The sequence below is a fragment of the Toxotes jaculatrix genome, chromosome 19 (assembly GCF_017976425.1).
Source record: "Toxotes jaculatrix isolate fToxJac2 chromosome 19, fToxJac2.pri, whole genome shotgun sequence".
NCBI classification, from domain to species: domain Eukaryota; kingdom Metazoa; phylum Chordata; class Actinopteri; family Toxotidae; genus Toxotes; species Toxotes jaculatrix.
In genome coordinates, this window is record NC_054412.1 from 17566874 (window position 1) to 17584152 (window position 17279).

General features: G+C 43.9%; 2 protein-coding genes across 2 annotated transcripts; one reads left to right on the plus strand and one right to left on the minus strand.

The window, feature by feature from the left end:
* Nucleotides 1-1222: 1222 nt before the first annotated feature.
* mcm3 (minichromosome maintenance complex component 3) lies at nucleotides 1223-7319 on the minus strand. Its single transcript, XM_041064864.1, has 17 exons — nucleotides 7167-7319; nucleotides 6751-6863; nucleotides 6231-6439; nucleotides 5902-6032; nucleotides 5539-5777; nucleotides 5342-5450; nucleotides 5087-5240; nucleotides 4858-4989; nucleotides 4500-4708; nucleotides 4214-4388; nucleotides 3981-4107; nucleotides 3706-3856; nucleotides 3330-3470; nucleotides 3094-3203; nucleotides 2910-2983; nucleotides 2358-2451; nucleotides 1223-2085 (listed from the first exon to the last, which is right to left on the minus strand). Exons 1-17 carry the CDS (start codon nucleotides 7239-7241, stop codon nucleotides 1887-1889), a joined length of 2442 nt encoding a protein of 813 aa, XP_040920798.1. The 5' UTR covers nucleotides 7242-7319; the 3' UTR covers nucleotides 1223-1886.
* Nucleotides 7320-8842: 1523 nt separating this feature from the next.
* Nucleotides 8843-11751, plus strand: paqr8 (progestin and adipoQ receptor family member VIII). Its single transcript, XM_041064589.1, has 2 exons — nucleotides 8843-8994; nucleotides 10188-11751. The coding sequence occupies exon 2, from the start codon at nucleotides 10273-10275 to the stop codon at nucleotides 11347-11349; it is 1077 nt and encodes a 358-aa protein (XP_040920523.1). The 5' UTR covers nucleotides 8843-8994; nucleotides 10188-10272; the 3' UTR covers nucleotides 11350-11751.
* The last annotated feature ends 5528 nt before the right edge of the window (nucleotides 11752-17279 follow it).

A 17279-nucleotide genomic window follows, 5' to 3' on the forward strand; every position in this document is an offset into this window, starting at 1 on the left:
CTTGATTCATTGGTGCTTCCAAAAAAAAAACTGTTTCTTGTAAACACACTGGTGCACGTGCAGGAAGAGGTTTAATCATTTGACTCTTATGGGAAATCACAAAGTTCCCAGCATAGTCGACCATTTTTCCAGTTAAACTTAGGGTCACAAAATACAACCAGGGTCGGCTGGCCGCAAAAACCTGCGACCTCACACAGCAAATTTACCGTATTAGGCAAACAGGGACTTGAGGTGTGTAAATACTATACATATGAAGTAACACGCTGTGTTGTAGAACTATCAGTTCATTTAAAAGTTCCAAGCCATTTCCAAAGCATGACATTTTATTTATTTTTTTAATAAACAACTACATTTAATTAACAATCCTCTGCTATTGCATCTGGGTCCTCTGTAGCCAGGACGTCTACTGACCCTCCCAGAGTCATGGCTGAATAGCAAACCAAGGAAATGCATCATTAGACTTTTTTTGTTTTAAACAAATACTACATTCATTACACAGAACGCTGTTTTTCCCAACACCTGATTCACAGTACCTGCTCCCTCCTGCTCGCGAGGGTCACGGTAGCGGTGCATCCTCAGCACGTGGTCGGAGATCTCCCGGTCCTGCTCAGGGTCCATCTGATCCAGCACGATGAAGAGGAGGTCGAAACGTGACAGCAGGGAGTCCTGGAGGCCGATGTTCTCCATGGGGGTTTTATACTGGTCATACTGCAAAGCAGAGAACAGAAGAGTTTTAGAAAAAAAAAAAAAGTAATCTCAAATCTGGATCAGCTGACAGGTCGCGTATGGGGTCGCGTCCTTTTTCAAAGAAGTACTCACCCTGCCGTAGACAGGGTTGGCAGCTGCCAGCACAGAGCAGCGAGCGTTGAGGCGGGCGTGGATCCCAGCCTTGGCGATGGTGACGCGGCCCTGCTCCATCACCTCGTGGAAGTTTCTTGTAAACACACTGGTGCACGTGCAGGAAGAGGTTTAATCATTTGACTCTTATGGGAAATCACAAAGTTCCCAGCATAGTCGACCATTTTTCCAGTTAAACTTAGGGTCACAAAATAAAGTCAAACAAAATACAGCCAGGGTCGGCTGGCCGCAAAAACCTGCGACCTCACACAGCAAATTTACCGTATTAGGCAAACAGGGACTTGAGGTGTGTAAATACTATACATATGAAGTAACACGCTGTGTTGTAGAACCATCAGTTCATTTAAAAGTTCCAAGCCATTTCCAAAGCATGACATTTTATTTATTTTTTTAATAAACAACTACATTTAATTAACAATCTCAAAACTTGTCTTTAACTATATACAAACCCAGACAACTGAAGAGTCGGTAAAGGTACTTAATAATATCGTTGTGGTGCAGCAATGCACAGCATGTTTCATTGCTAAATGAAAACTGTCCATGCACCAGGCGGCTGTATCCTTCTACCTTCTTCATATGAACTGACATGTTCATTAGTTACACCAACAGTACTCTGCTGAAACATGGTAATGAAGACATTATAAAGTAAAATTACCTGAAAAGATACAAGTGCATACATGAATAAGTCTTGATACTGGTTCACTGGTCTTGTTAGCGAAACATACGAGTTGACAGATCAACCTGAACGTTATGTGGATCGAAGTCCATCATGAGAATAAACTGTTTCGAATCACTCTTGGTGCCTCATGTGGAAAAGCAGATCAGAGGTCAGGCGACTGACTGGTCTTCACTGTGCGACATTAAACTGCATTTTAAGAAAATGAGAGATGAAAAACAGCACGACAACAAATGAAGTGTCCAATATCAGGTGAAACTAATAAATGAACATTTGGATATAAATCACTGTTTCTGTCCAAGTCCATGAAATCTGTTTCAGAAACAGTCATCGTCACCCTCCTCCTCCTCGCTCAGATGAGGAAGATGATGTCATCGGCCACCATGACCTGGTTGTCGTCCTGCATGCGAGCCAAAGCGGCGCGGACCTCAGGCTCAGTGAAGCGCTTCTGGCGCTCCTTGTTGATGTCGTCCATCAGAGTCTTCATCTTCACAGACTGAGCGTGAGCGGACTGGAACACCGCGAACAGGGAGGACTTGAATTCTTTCAGTCTAGTGAGAGAAACACAACAGTTTATTATATTTTACAGCACAAACACAGCATCTTAGAACAGCTCGGAGTTCGCTCAAGGCATGAAAAGGCAATCAAAGTCAGTTTACCAACATAATTTACCCAGAAAATTGAAAAAATATTTAACTTTACAGACTCACCTCCATCCAAAAATTAAATCAGCCCAGGTCTAGCCACTGTAATTCATTTCTTCTACTAAGCAGACACAGAACTGATCATTCATTATCCCCAGAACCGAAACTCTGGCACTCACCTCTCTGCAGAGAGCTCAGTGTCTTCAGCCTGTGATGTGGCCTCCATGGGCTCCTCCTGCTGCGGCTTGGCTGGTTTCGGTGTACCAGCCTGAACTAAAGAGCAAAGACCGATGTGAGAACATTACGCACAGAACGTGATAAAGTGATAAGAAGCTTGTATCTGGTACAGGAAGTAAAGATTTTATAGTTGTTGGGTTTTTTTTCTGAGTTACTACACGTCTCAGCTGAGCCTGCAATGATATTGTCATTGAGTTCTCATTTTAATGTTATATCTGCTCGAGATCAAGCTCATTTTTACAGCACTAAATACCTTTTAGGAAGGTTAATCTGTTTGCTGAATATGATTTGTATAAAAATCTGCAAGAGTAACTAGTAACTACGGCTGGCTGGTAAACGTAGTGGAGTACAAGTACAAAGCAGCAGAAAATGGAAATACTCAAGTACAAGTAGCTCAAAAAAGTGAGTTTTCTGTTGTGTGTGTGGAATGAGTCACTGACAATGGGAAAGCAGACAACAGCAGTGTGGGTATAAAAAAAAAAACAACTGCTTACTCTCTGGGACCTCCTGCTCTTCACTGAAGTCATACGGGCTGTAAGGCTCGCTGCCCTGAGAGCCTCGGCGCCCCCTGCAGGACACACAATATTATCACTGACCACAGCAGCAAGTGGAAGGAAACGGGCGTCCAGGTATGGAGTGAATAAGAAAGCGTGCAGCTGTGTTTCATGGTGGGTTTACCTCTTCCTCAGAGCTCTCTGTGAACTCTGAGTGCCCGCCTCCTCATCATCCTCGTCCTCTGAACCAGAGTCCCGCTCCCGTCTCGAACGTTTCTTCTCCTTCTCCAGAACCTGCACAGGAAAAGGACATGACCCAGACGGGACTTCAGTGACATGTCACTGCAGAGACCTGCTGTCTTTTTGCTGTGTCGACTGATCCTGTCATCCCATTGCTGAGAGCTGAAGAGCAGTACGCACCTTTTTAAAGTAGGCAAACTGGACGAGCTCCACGGCTACCTCCGAGTCCTCCAGCTCCACAGCTTTGCTCATGCGAGCCTTGGCGTGTGCCGTGGACAGACGGATCAGAGTCTCCAGAGTTCGGGCCGTCACTGGAGAGGTCTGAGGGGGAGAGGGACCGAGGTCAGAGCAAGTTCATATTTATAACTGCATCCATCAAACTTGTCATAGTGGGAGAAGCACATGTTACTAATAACACTGACCACGGCTCTGTTCTATTAAGCTAAATGGAACTCAGCCATCATTATGAAGAAGAGGACTCCTCAGTACAGTTCATCTGTTGCGTGCAGTGTGTGCTCATTAAGCTCTGGTGTACATGGCCCCTGCTCCTGCTCACCCTGGCGATATCAGCAGCCATCTGCTCCTGGCTCCTCAGTCTCGAGTACTCCTCTGCGATGTGATTGGCTGCCTCCTCTGTCAGCACAGGCGTCACAGCCTTGGCGATGTGGATGTACTTCCTCATGAACTCCTTGCTCACAATCTTATCCCTGAAACAAATGAAAAAAAAAAGGTTTACTTTTCACATAAGCTAATGACAGTTACATCTGTAAAAAGTTTAATGTTTGATTGTGATGTTTTCCTCTCAGGCCAGGACAGAGCATGTGTGCCTACTTCTTTCTCCTGCTTCCGTGCAGCAGGTTGTTGTGTTTCTCGTAGATCTGCAGCTCCTCGTGCTCCTCTGCTATTGCATCTGGGTCCTCTGTAGCCAGGACGTCTACTGACCCTCCCAGAGTCATGGCTGAATAGCAAACCAAGGAAATGCATCATTAGACTTTTTTTGTTTTAAACAAATACTACATTCATTACACAGAACGCTGTTTTTCCCAACACCTGATTCACAGTACCTGCTCCCTCCTGCTCGCGAGGGTCACGGTAGCGGTGCATCCTCAGCACGTGGTCGGAGATCTCCCGGTCCTGCTCAGGGTCCATCTGATCCAGCACGATGAAGAGGAGGTCGAAACGTGACAGCAGGGAGTCCTGGAGGCCGATGTTCTCCATGGGGGTTTTATACTGGTCATACTGCAAAGCAGAGAACAGAAGAGTTTTAGAAAGAAAAAAAAAAAAAAGTAACCTCAAATGTGGATCAGCTGACAGGTCGCGTATGGGGTTCTTTTTCAAAGAAGTACTCACCCTGCCGTAGACAGGGTTGGCAGCTGCCAGCACAGAGCAGCGAGCGTTGAGGCGGGCGTGGATCCCAGCCTTGGCGATGGTGACGCGGCCCTGCTCCATCACCTCGTGGATGGCCGTGCGGTCCATGTCGGACATCTTGTCGAACTCATCAATGCACACCACGCCTCGGTCAGCCAGCACCATGGCACCTGCCTCCAGACGGCGCTCACCTAATGGAGGGAAAAAAAAGAAAAAGAAAGAAAAAGAAAAAGAAAAGGACGTGTTCACTTGTGTTCGGAACAGAAAATAAAGAGTTGTGAAGTTCCTGAAACCTCAAGATCTACATTTGCAGATCTGTGGATGCATTTGTGCGTCATACCAGTCTCTTGGTCTGTGGTGACGGCAGCTGTCAGACCCACACCAGAGGAGCCTCGTCCGGTGGTGGGGATGGCTCTGGGAGCAGTGTGAAGCACATAACGCAGCAGCTGAGACTTGGCCACTGATGGATCACCTGAAAGAAAAAACAATATGCATGATGAGATATGAGCCAGAGATTAAACTCAAGCGTCCCGGCTGAATGAGAACATTAGCAGCAAATGCTCTGGTACCAATGAGCAGGATGTTGATGTCTCCTCTGATGCGAGAGCCATTTTCCAGCACCTTCTCCACGCCACCCAGCAGCATGCACAGGATGGCCTTCTTGATGTACTCGTGTCCGTGGATACTGGGAGCTAGGGAGCGAGCCAGCTGTTCAAACACATCCTGAGTGAAAACAGAAAAGATATTATTATTTTCTAATTCAGTTAAATGATATGCTTTTGTGAACAAGAACCAAGCGTGAGGGCGGAGCGTGAGGGCCTTACTTTGGAGCGAGTCCGGCTGAAGTTCCTGATCTTGGCCACATCGTCGGCTGAGAAATAGGGGGACACCTCCTTGCTCATCTGTTTGACGTGGCAGGCTATCATGATGGTCCTGCGGAGTACAGGGTTGGAAAATGAATAATAAAGCAGGAGGAAGAATTCAGCAGCCACAGCAGTAAACATGTGAGCTCCTGTCTCACCTGAACGTGCCGGAGGTGAATCCTCCCTTCTTTCCAGGCAGACAGCGGTATGTTCCCACAACCTGCACTCGGTCTCCTGGTTTGACAAAGTCCACCAGGTCATTGTCCAGGATGATGTCCACAGATCGAGGAAGCTGGCCAGCAGGGGCTTTCTCCGGCATCTCCTGCACTGTGATGGTCTGGTGGTCCTTGTAGATGGACAAACCAAACTCTGTCTCCAGGGGGTTGTTCTCCTCATCCTGTTATAGGTCAGAGTAACAAAGTGAGTAAGGTTCTTGTGGCTTATTTATAGGTTCTTCTAAGAACATTTTCTTCTGATTTATGCCACATGAAGACCTAGAATGCTCCTTTATGCAGAGTTACCTTGGTGGGGTAGATGGCACTGGAAGGGAAAGCGTCCAGGGACGTCATGTCTGTGTACTTCCTTTCCATCGTCTTCTTAGTGGCTGGGCAGTAGTGGACGCTGCGCACAACTTTGGGTCGCACCAGAGAACCTGAGGAAGATCGAGAAAGGAGGGAATGAGTCTCAGAATGTCATCATGTAAGTATCCTCACCCACTCTTCCTGAAACAACACTGGGGAATAATAAATAAATGTGTTTAATTGCTCCATGAGAATGAATCAATACCATACAAAAAAAATAACTAAGATAAAGCAGCTGAAAAGGAGGAAAACATCAGTTATAAACTTACACTTGGTGATGATGCCCTCCACACACACCATGCTGCCCAGCAGTCGGGAGGTCAGGGTACGAGGGGTGACGTGCTTGGCACCGAAGCTGCCCTCCAGGCCGATGAAGAACTCCTCGTACTGCTTGGCATAGGTGGCGTCCACCGAGGCCACCACATCCTTCAGTGCCCGCTGGAACGCAAGGAGCTCCTCAAAGGCATTGTTCATCAGCCTGGCATTTGGGATTTATACTTGTTATGGCTCTCAGTGAAGAGTGTGGCTTTGTTGCCAGGTGGTTCAACAATTCAGCATGTGTATGTGGGGTCTCTACAGCCTGATACACAACACTATTTACTTCATGTATTCAGTTAAACTTTACATTTGCTCAAAGACAAATGTGTTATTTCATCAGAACATACAGTCTATGATCAGTTATACCGTGTGAGAATAAGCTGCTGCAAATACAGAGCCATACATGTTCAGATCAGGTCTTTGTGCACAAACACACACACACACACACACACACACACACACCATACTCACTTTGCAGCCCGGGCCTCGTTGCGCCTCCTCAGGTCGTTGATGTTGACGATGAGCCGAGCTTTATTCTCGCTGATCATGTCCCGGACTTTGCTCTGGTAAATGCCCTGGTCTTGCTGCAGAGGTTAGGAAAGAAAACGGGCAGATGGTTGATGTTCGGTCATTACAACCCAAACACTACTGAGCATAATGATTTCACTCGTCTTAGTAAGAAAGTTGCTTCCGTTCACAGAAAATGTGGAGACACACTGAACCAGACTCGGACAAACTTTTTTGCACGAAGCTTCAGCAAACTGTGATCATTTAACTGCCCTCTGCCATATTTCTTGCAAACTAATCCTACTTCTTTTGTTATGACCGCATGGTTTCTCATTTCATCCAAACAACAATGTGTTTAACCGGACAAAAGTCGGACTTACATCATCGTCCAGAAAGTCCAGGTAATCCCTCTGAGCCTCCCTCATCTCCCGGTCATCTACGACGTCGGTTGCCATTATGTGTGATTATTTGTTTTACTCCAAAAATCTTAAAATATTGCACACAGTTTGGTACGCTGCGTGCCGCTCTGCCGCCTGACCACACAACTGATGAGTTTTCGCGCCACTGCGTGCAGGCTTCAACTAAAGCGTAAGACGCGATTGGTCGACTGAGCACGCACTGCTTTGCATAGACGGCGGGTAAACGTGAAGCTGTCCAATAGAAATCCTCTGTGTCACCACGTGATCCTGCCCCCTTCAACAACTCCCGCGAAAATGGAGCAGGAAGAGGAGGGCTGTTAGAAAAAGGAGGAAAAGACTGTTACATGAGCGTTTGTCTATTTGTCCAGAAGATGGCGACATAAACAGCGACTGTTTAATGAACCCTGCACACTGCATGTCCTGTCAACAGTCCTGTCTCCAAAATCTGTAACTCGCCATGCATGTGAATTCATCTACACTGAAGCATGTATCAGTCTGCCACAGCTGTTTCTTCAGATGTAAACTATAAATACATTTCGCTTTATTTATATGTTGTAAAGAAAAAAAGGGCACAAATAAAAACAGATGATTAAAAATGAATAAAACAGCAACTGAATAAAAAAAAAATCTCACTAAATAAAACACCAAGAATGTGATAAATAATTCACTGAAAAGTAGTTCTAAAAACGATGGGGTATACAGAGAGGTGTTTCTGCTACTTAGCCTACCCTCACTGATCTAAAGAGGGTGGACAAAATAATAGAAACACATGCCAGTATAACACAGTGTCTTCTGGTGTCAGATGCATTTCTGTAAGTTAGGATTTGAACGCAAGGAAACAGCCCAAAGTTGTGCTGGTCCATGAGATAATACCGTAATTGGTTAAAAAAAAAAAAAAGTAAAAATTAAAAAAATCCAGCAGCAATGTGCTGGTGTGACACCTGTGGGTTAGATGCTTTATTCCCATCAGATTTATTTTGTGAGTTATATTTGCTTAAAAAGCACAAACGTCACACTCTTCCTTATAGGTTTAATTATAATTTCCACACAGAAATAATTTCCACATCAATATAAATAAATTAATTTAGGGGCATGTATTTGTTCAGTTTCATAGTGAGTCATGTGGAGTAAGTGTATTCTGGAGTGATGTGGGGTTGCTTCATTTTCACTATCAAATAGCAAACACATTTTTAAATGGAAAAACCGGGACCAGCCCTGATGTGAACAGTAATGCAGTGTACAGTACGGGACAGTAGATGGAGACACATGCCAAAGTAAAAACGTATGTTACCATTTTTTTCCTGGTACCCATTTTTTTTCCCATTGTTTTGGTGATTTTACCATCATGTAATGTATAAAAAGAATTTGAGTAATTATTTAAAAAGTGGCACAATGCACTGCTCTAAGATCGTATTAAAAGGTAAATTATATCAATATAAACATAAACACAAAGTTAATAATGGCAGTCGGTATCACAGAATAACACCTGTAAATGTGTATGATAAGCATATGTTGCAGTATTTGGATGCTGATCTTGGCTGATATTAACTGCCCTTTCTGATCCTTTAACCCCGCCCACACTTCCAGCACTCCGGGCAGCCGGGTCAGCTGTGTCCTCACCCTTTTTCTCTCTGCAGCCTCCTGAATACCTCTCTACCTCAGCATGTTATAGTTATATAAGTATGCACTTTTTCATGGAGGAGAGCCTGTAGTGCAGCGAGACTTTTTCCCCACCCTGCAGAGACGTGAGGCTCCAGCGGGGCAACAGGTGTTCCGTCGGTACAAGCAGGTGAGATGATGTTCTTCTATGTTACACTACCAGAGGTCCCACAGCTATACCTTATACTATGTTAGTTTGGACACGCATCATTTTACGTATTTAAGTAATTTTTTCTGCAAATTCTTTTTTTTTTTTTTTTGTTATTGTTGTTGACCTATAAGACGTGAAACGTATACACAGTTTTTTGTTTCTAAGTTAAAAATGAATTAGAGGAAAAGAGCTTTTTTATTTCTTTGTATTATTTCTTTATGGGCTAAAGATGCATGTTTAACTTGCATGGAGGTCTGAACGTTTGCATTAACTCCACAGACCAAGATTTCATCTTGTTTGTCTAAGATCAGCTCAGTTCAAAACTCCCATTGTGACTTGGAGGATTTAAACAGGTGCACGTATTCAGGGTAAGGGGAACAGTGTCAGGGGTTGTGAGTTTTTGGCAGCAACAAAAGAGGGGGTGAATGATCAGGGCGCTCCCTTTAGGAGGGCACACAGCAGACTGTCCTCAGATGGGTGGGTGTTTACCTTGCTGCCTCCATAGGTGCTCATCTACCCAGGTGACAGCAGTGCTTGACATTCTTCTGTGTGTGTGTCACAAGAGAAGGATGGTGGTAACACGTTAGACTACATACCTGCTTCCCTGGCGCGAAGAATCTCTGCCCATTTGATGCATTCTCATGTTTTGTGTGTATTTGTTTTATTACTGTAAAACAAACTTACTGTGGACTAATTTTTAAATGTTATTCACCAAGAGGCTGTAGATGACAATTAGCTGAAAACAATTCAGTCTGGACCAAAGTCCTATACATGTGTTACCTTACAGACAAATGTAAGAACAGTATTGGAACTGCACTATGTCAGGGCTCGTTTGTTAATTTGTCTATAGACATTTTACAGCATGTTTCTGGCCTCTTTGTGTGGAGTTTTATTAACTTTCTTTATTTTAAAATCCTCCTCAGCTTGTATGAAACTTCTTTCTTCGTTTCCCACCCTCATACCTCTGACTCACTGTGCAGATTGATGGATTTAACAAATGACTTGAAAACATCCCAGATAATGCCTGTTGGCATCACATCAAAGCTCAGTTATGAGCTGTTACAAGGTCTTTCTTAATAAATACCCATGCAGTTATTAAATATTCACTGAATTCCATGTATCAGTCTTTCCCATAAAGTGAGCTCCTGCATTAATTCACTGTCTTTTTTCAGTTTTGTCTCCAGCAGTCCTCTCCTGTCTGTATTCCATCTCCTCGTCCTCCTCCTCCTCTTCCTCTTCCACGTCCATCACTCCACTATGTCTCACGACATTTTGCAACGCCTCAGCACCTTGACCTTGAACATCAAGCACCTTGGCCGCATCCCCCACCTGTCAGACTTCATCCCTTCCTCCCTGCCGTTGCCCAGCCCCACCGTCACCGCCTCCCAGGTCCCCAGCCTGTTCCGAGAACCCTACATCCTGTCAGGCTACCGTCCCATCCAACAGGATTGGCGCTGCTACTTCCTCAGCCTCTTCCAGAGGCACAATGAATCCCTGAACGTGTGGACTCATTTGCTTGCAGGTCCTGTGCTGCTGCTCCGCTGGTGGGCCAACATAGGCGCCCTTGGGTACACCTTGGATGCAGCGTCTCTACCTCTGAGCCTCTTCTTGGTGTCTTCTTTCACCTATCTCTTCTTCAGTGTGGCAGCTCACCTCTTGCAGTCTCATTCCAAACACGCACACTACTTCTTCTTCTTCATGGACTATGTGGGTGTAGCTGTGTATCAGTATGGTTGCTCACTTGGACATTATTTCTACACATCAGAGCCAGCATGGAGGGAAAGCTGCATAGGGCTGTTGTTTCTGCCTGGGGCAGCCTTCTTTGGGTGGCTCTCCTGTGCTGGCTGCTGTTTTGCCAAGTCCAGGTATAGGCGGCCATATCCACTGCAACGAAAAATCTGCCAGCTAATTCCTACCACCCTAGCATACCTGCTGGACATCAGCCCTGTGGCCCACCGCCTCCTCACCGTCTCCTGGACACAAGAGCCCTCACTGCCCTTCCATGCCCTCCAGATTGCCTGCTTCCTGCTGTCTGCCCTCTTCTTCTCCTGTCCCGTCCCTGAGCGCTTCTTCCCAGGCCAATGTGACTTTGTGGGCCAGGGTCACCAGATCTTCCACCTTTTCCTGTCCCTGTGTACCGTGTTCCAGCTGGAGGCTTTATTCCAGGACTATGCCAGGCGGAGGGATATGGTGGTGGAGGTATTTGGAGAGAGACAGCTGTGGTGGGGTTGTGTATCCTTCCCCGCCCTGTTTCTGTGGTGCATCCTGACAGCACTCGTCTCAATGAGGCACATGAACAAGCAACTGCAGGGTAAACAAGAGAGAGACGAGTGACAAGTATTTGTGTTAGCATGTGTATACGTGTGTGTGAGAGAAAGCAAAAGAGTAAGCGGTTGGATTTAAATATACCAAATAATAATGATAATAATAATAATGATAATACTGATATTAAGCCATTGTTACATGTTTTAATAAACACTTTGTAAATGTAAAATCTTTGCAAAAGTATTTGCATAATAAAACAGTGTAAAAGGGATTCTGGTCTGGTCCAGATAACAGGTCTGCAGTTTTCCAATGGGTTTAACTTCAATGAAGAAATAGTTGGCTCAGTGGACTCCATAGTTTGCTAACTATGGCTCAGTAAAGTTTTCCACAGTGAATCATCATCCTATTTAATTCCTGCTGACAACATTGTCTGTTCTTGGGATGCTGATTAAGGATATTAGTCTGAAACATACCGGGAATAAATCTAATTATGTCTAAATGTTTATATGTACTTAATTTTCTTAAATATATAAGGATAATAAATATATTGTCTGTGTCTTTGAGAGGATGCATTCAAGCGGCTCTTCCCTGCTCTGTTACAGAAAACAAGGAATTGCTTATTCAAAATGTGTTTGCTGTGCACTTTCGGACATACTGCTGCTGCAAACCCGTTTTTCGAGCCTAACAATATTTGACATTCTTGTTCACCTCGGAGGGTCTCTGCTGTCTGAGGTGAGCGGCAGTGTCAGCACTGAAAGACGGGAGTGAACTCTGGATTATAGCATTCACTGAAGTGGAGTAGCCAAATAGTGAGATTTAAGTGAACAAAGAGGCTAGTTTAATACTGAGGCAGGAAGATTGACTGCACGGAAGCAAGTTGGCAGAACGGTCGTCCACGTGGGTAAAAGCCCCCTCAGCAGATCCAGTTACAGTGAAGTGTGTGTGTGGGTTGGGAAAGATGACAGAAGACAACACTGCCCTGCAGGGGCAAGAGGCAACAACTGCATCAATTTAGTTCACAACTAAACGACTAAATGACCTACAAACTTCTCAAGATGTTATTAGATTACTCACTATTTCCTTATCTGCGTCTTATATTTATAATTATTTACAACCTATAAAATAAAGCAAGGGTGTTAGGCTACTGATGCTAAACACAAATCCAACTTGCTGGCCCTGTTTGTCCATATGGAGGAAATGAGGCTATTGTCAGGGTGTTTCGATGTTAGTTTGTCTTTGTTAGGTGATGCACCTTGTATTTCTTTCGTATGAAGCTGGCAGCCACACCTTTTATTCCTTTTAAAGTGTAAATTCCCTCAGGATGACTTTCATGATCTTCCAGTATCACTGAGTGAGTCAGAGCTCAGGGATCCTTTTAAAGGAATTCTTCAAGATTTTGCACTTAATTTGAGTCTAATGAGAAAATTGACGTCATATTCACATCTGTCTGTTGGTTTACCTTATTTGTCAGACTGAAAACACAGGGACCCACAGAGCCACCCACAGTGGCTCTGTGCAAAGGAAGGAAAATCCACCTACTAGCATCTCTTAATGTCACTAAGTAAGTGACTGCCTGGAGGTTTGTTGCACTGTGAGTCTGCCAGACAACCAGTGTTAATTAGTTTATTTTGTGTTTGTGTTGTATTATTTATAATAATTTGAGTGCAGCCAGCAACATGCACACTGACTGATGTTTGGTGTTGTATGCCTGTGTCTTGTTTTCAGTTTTGTCTGTTATTTCTTTCTGGTCTCTTTCTAATTTCCACTTCTCTCTGCCTTGGGAAGTGCAGATTGTTCACTCAGGGACTTCTTCATCTCAGTTCAGGGAGAATTATACTCTATTCTTGCCCGCTCATGTCTTTACACTTACTTTAGAGAGTCACATCACATCTAGAATTCGCCTCATGTTCTGTTTGAGTATGTCTTTTTTTTTAACCTTTGGACAGAGTCAGGACAGCTGTTAAACTATGCTAAGCTAACTGGCTGCAAGCTGAATCGTGCAAATTGTGAACCCTGCGGGGGGATTGTTAGATTAATATACATAGATGCAATAAGCCCACTTTCCTCTGCAGGGTTAATCTCAGCTACCATCAGGGGGGTTATTATTTTTTCAATTTGCCAGCAAATAGCCATTATTTGTTAGCAAGTTTCAATCCTATGTGAACAAATTTAGCTTTCAGGATTATGATACAAATACTTGAAATTGTCCACGATCCCTGCAGGCTTCCTGTCCCCCTGCTGTGGAAGAGTGAAAGCGTATTGATTTTGCTTTGTGCCACAGAGCAATCTCTCACATCTCTGTCATCAGAAAGAGAACAAATGAGAATTACTGAGAGCTATAGATCGCCTGTTGTGCTTCAGAAGACGATTATGACAGAATGGGGCTGTTCAACAAGTAATGGGTGTGGGTGTTACTCGGGGTCGGTGTCACTGCTAACAAAGAGACGTGTGTGTGTGTGTGTGTGTGTGTGTGTGTGTGTGTGTGATCTTAGAGAGTCAGAGGTGCTGAGGTGTGTGAGTGGAGTCGCTGCATCTACAAGTTGATTTGCAGTTTTCTTTGTATAGATTAAACCAACAACATATAACATGTTTATCAATAGGCTTTAGACATGTTGAAAGGTGGATTTTTCTTAACCTTGATTGATTGCTGTTGCCGAGCTAACAGTCTCCTGGCCATAGCTTCAAATTGAACAGACAGACATGAGAGTGGTTACCAATCTTCTCATGTAACTATCACCAAGAAACTGAATTAGCCTATTCCCTAAAATGTCAAGATATAACATTAAAAGGCAAGTTTAATAAACAAAATGTCTTCGAAAAAATCATTTTAAATCAGTATAAATGTGCTTTTACACACTTAACTGATTTTGTAGGAACCATGTTTCTTTGGGGGCAAACCGCAGCAGGAAAGTGTATGGAATGTGTTTCATTATTTTACTATGGAATAAGTATAGGGTTATGTTTTTGGTCCTCTGCCTTGGTGCTTGTTGGGCAATTCCACTGACCAAGAAACAAAAGACTTGAAGACTGATAGCGTTATCGTGCAGGAGTGGCTGGAAACATGCCCTTTGCAGTTTTTCACCATGCTCTGGTATGCGGCCCTCCTACACCCACATACACAAAGTACATGCTGCAGACATGCTTCGATGTGTGACCCTCCATCTTAACTTGAGGACTCAACCACTACAGGCCAAACTTTTATCATTTACATAATCCCTGAGTTTCATGACTCAGCCCCTGACCTTTTCAAGGCAATCAGCTGAAATGTCCTTATTTCCATGTGCAGAACTCAAACTGCACCTCTGAAGCCCAGTAATCCAATTACACTGGTCCTAGTCTGCATGCAAACCCTGCTCTGCATTAGAACAATGATGCTTTTCACTGTAATACCTCCCTTGTGAGTATGATTTCAGTAGTTCTAGCCAATCAGCTCTCGGTACAGTCCAAGAAGGAGAGACTAAAATATGTATTGCAATAGCAGTGAGTCTCTTTCTGAGTATTTACAGTATATCTAACTACTAACATAAAAAAAATAGAATGTAATGTAATAGAATGTAAATAGAAAAGACAATACAAGACCACAAAAGCAAAAAAAAAGAGAGAGAGAGAGAGAGAGAGAGAGAATGTGATGAAAAAAAGGAGTACTGGGAAGTAATACAACACAAAAAATATGACTGCATATTTGAAGCTGCCAGTTTTCTGCAGTCGTGTAAACTGCTGCTAGGGGGAGCTGTTGTTTGTGTGTGTGTGTGTGTCCAGACTGGCAGCAATAGTGAACACATGAATTATCATGAGTGGCTGGTTCAACACTCAGGTTTCCACCCACAGCAGAACATATAGTCAGTCTGAACAATTCCATGTATTGATGTATTGGTTTTCCACTGATCAACCGGCGTCTTTTCAGATTACTGTGCCAGAATTTTTGGCTAAGGCGCACATTCCAACATTCCTAGAAGCCACAGGTATGTCAGGTGCAGAGGCGCTGAGGTGCAGATGAAATCTGAGTGATGATAAAAAAGCACAACGGGTTGTTTATGGGCTGGTGTCAGCACCTCCTTCATAACAGACAGGACACCAATGAACAGAGTCCCTCCCTAAGTCGCCTGCCTGCTGTGAGCCTCATAAAGCAAAAGCAGCTGAATGACTGACATTAGTTGCTGACAGAGCTACAGCAGAGTCAAGCAGCATCCAACGTAAGTTATAAACCCTGTTTTGTAATTTTTTGGCTGTATCGCGTATCATTATGGTTCTCTTTAAAGAATCTTTTTGTTTAAAAAGTGCTGGATTTTAATGTGTGAAATGTGTATGTATATTTTACAAGACACCATGGAAACACTGATTTTCAAAGAAACTTACTGTACCACAACCCAGTTTGGTTGCTGATGAATTTTGCTTTGTCAGTGCGTGTACGCTTTGCTTTGCCATTCTTTACAGAACACAGGACAGGACAATGGCTCCAGTAGGGATGGTTGGCATGTTGGGTTGGTTTTCATCCCCAGAGGTGGGCATCATCTCCCTTGTCGTCTTCCTCATCCTGAGCATTACTCTCCTTGCGCTTTGTGCCAAGTGTCACAGGTGAGGGAAACGCAATGATGAAGAGCAACATTAATTTGAGTATATTTGTGTCAGGTTATGTCTATTTTCATCCAGTATACTGTAAAATACAAGCTGCCTTTGACCGTTTACTCTCCTGAAACCTGTCACTCACATGGAGCTAGAGGAATTGAGAACAGCATAACCTAATGTATGAGTAACCATGACCAACACAGCATAAAACAAGTCTTCCTCTGTCTGGAATGGCTATTCAAAATATGCTGGATGATTCATTTTTCTGTTTCCCCCAGACGTGTGAGGCTTTAATTCCCATTCATCAGTTTCTAGCTGCACAGAACAGAGACTTGTTAGACTTGACAGGTGGTTTTTGATGAAGGGCGTTGCCTATTTAAAGAGGAAGCACAGAAGCGCAGTCAAATATCATTTTAAAGCTGAGGTAGCCGAGCCAAATGGGCTGGGTTGGGCAATTAAGCTTCAATAACCTCATGGTCCCAGTGAGATCCATATGTGTGTGTGTCCATGCGTGCATATGCGGGTGTTTCCACACACATCCCTGCGTGCACGTGTGTGTTTGCACACCCATAATTGCCGTTGTCACACCAAACATACCAGGGACAGTGACACAGAGGAAGTGCATGGTGAACAACAGCCTTATCTTCTGCAGTCTGTTTCTATACATTCCAGGGCTGGTTTGTCACTCAGAGGAATGAAACCACAGTGGGACTGTAGTGATAGACAGGAATCATAGCTCATAACTCTGAAAAGGAGCCACTGGAGTCAGTGTGTGTCGAATCAGCTGAGACAAAGAGCAGATGTGGTGCAGTGTTGCATAAAGCAATACTTCAAAGAAACATACAGTGGAAGAGTTTGAGGCGACAGGAGTCTGAGTCGTGATCTCACAAGTTCAACTTGTAAACTCAAAACATTGTGCATTATATTTTCAGTGTGTCGTTTGATTGGAAATGCACCAGATACAAATCCTGGTCAAGTCTCAGATGTTGACAAAGCAAGTTCCAGATAAGTCACATCTTGTCAAAGCAAGTCACAAGTCTGTGCATGTAAATTTCAAATCTGTCATGTCTCTGACTGCTGATGATTAAAATGACAGCTCTGTCAAGAGCACAACACTGTAGCCTTAGTCAGTTAAGTTTAGGAATTTGGCTGTTAACAGAGAGAAAACCCTACCTTAAGTCTATTACTGTGAACTTGACTTGAGCCTGAAATGACATATTATACTACTGACAGTTTAAGCCACCTGAGTCCTTCCCAATGAGTAATTCAGCCTGGGTTCACCTGAACCATTCAGGCCCAATCGACTCAGTTCAGGTATAAGCAGGGATTTACTGAATACTGCAGCTGACTATTGAACGGTGCAGTGAAGCAGGACAGGGGAGCACTGAGGACAGGATGATGACACATACAGACACACAAATGGTTTGGAAAGA

What these genes read in the sequence shown, in the direction of transcription:
- mcm3 (XM_041064864.1), bottom strand. Translation starts at nt 7,241, where the DNA reads ATGGCAACCGACGTCGTAGATGACCGGGAGATGAGGGAGGCTCAGAGG. An exon ending in TCGCGAGCAGGAGGGAGCAG is followed by an intron (nt 4,108 to 4,213) that starts GTACTGTGAATC and finishes TTTGCTATTCAG; the next exon opens with CCATGACTCTGGGAGGGTCA. An exon ending in CAGAGAGCTCTGAGGAAGAG is followed by an intron (nt 2,984 to 3,093) that starts GTAAACCCACCA and finishes TGTGTCCTGCAG; the next exon opens with GGGGCGCCGAGGCTCTCAGG.
- paqr8 (XM_041064589.1), top strand. Translation starts at nt 10,273, where the DNA reads ATGTCTCACGACATTTTGCAACGCCTCAGCACCTTGACCTTGAACATC.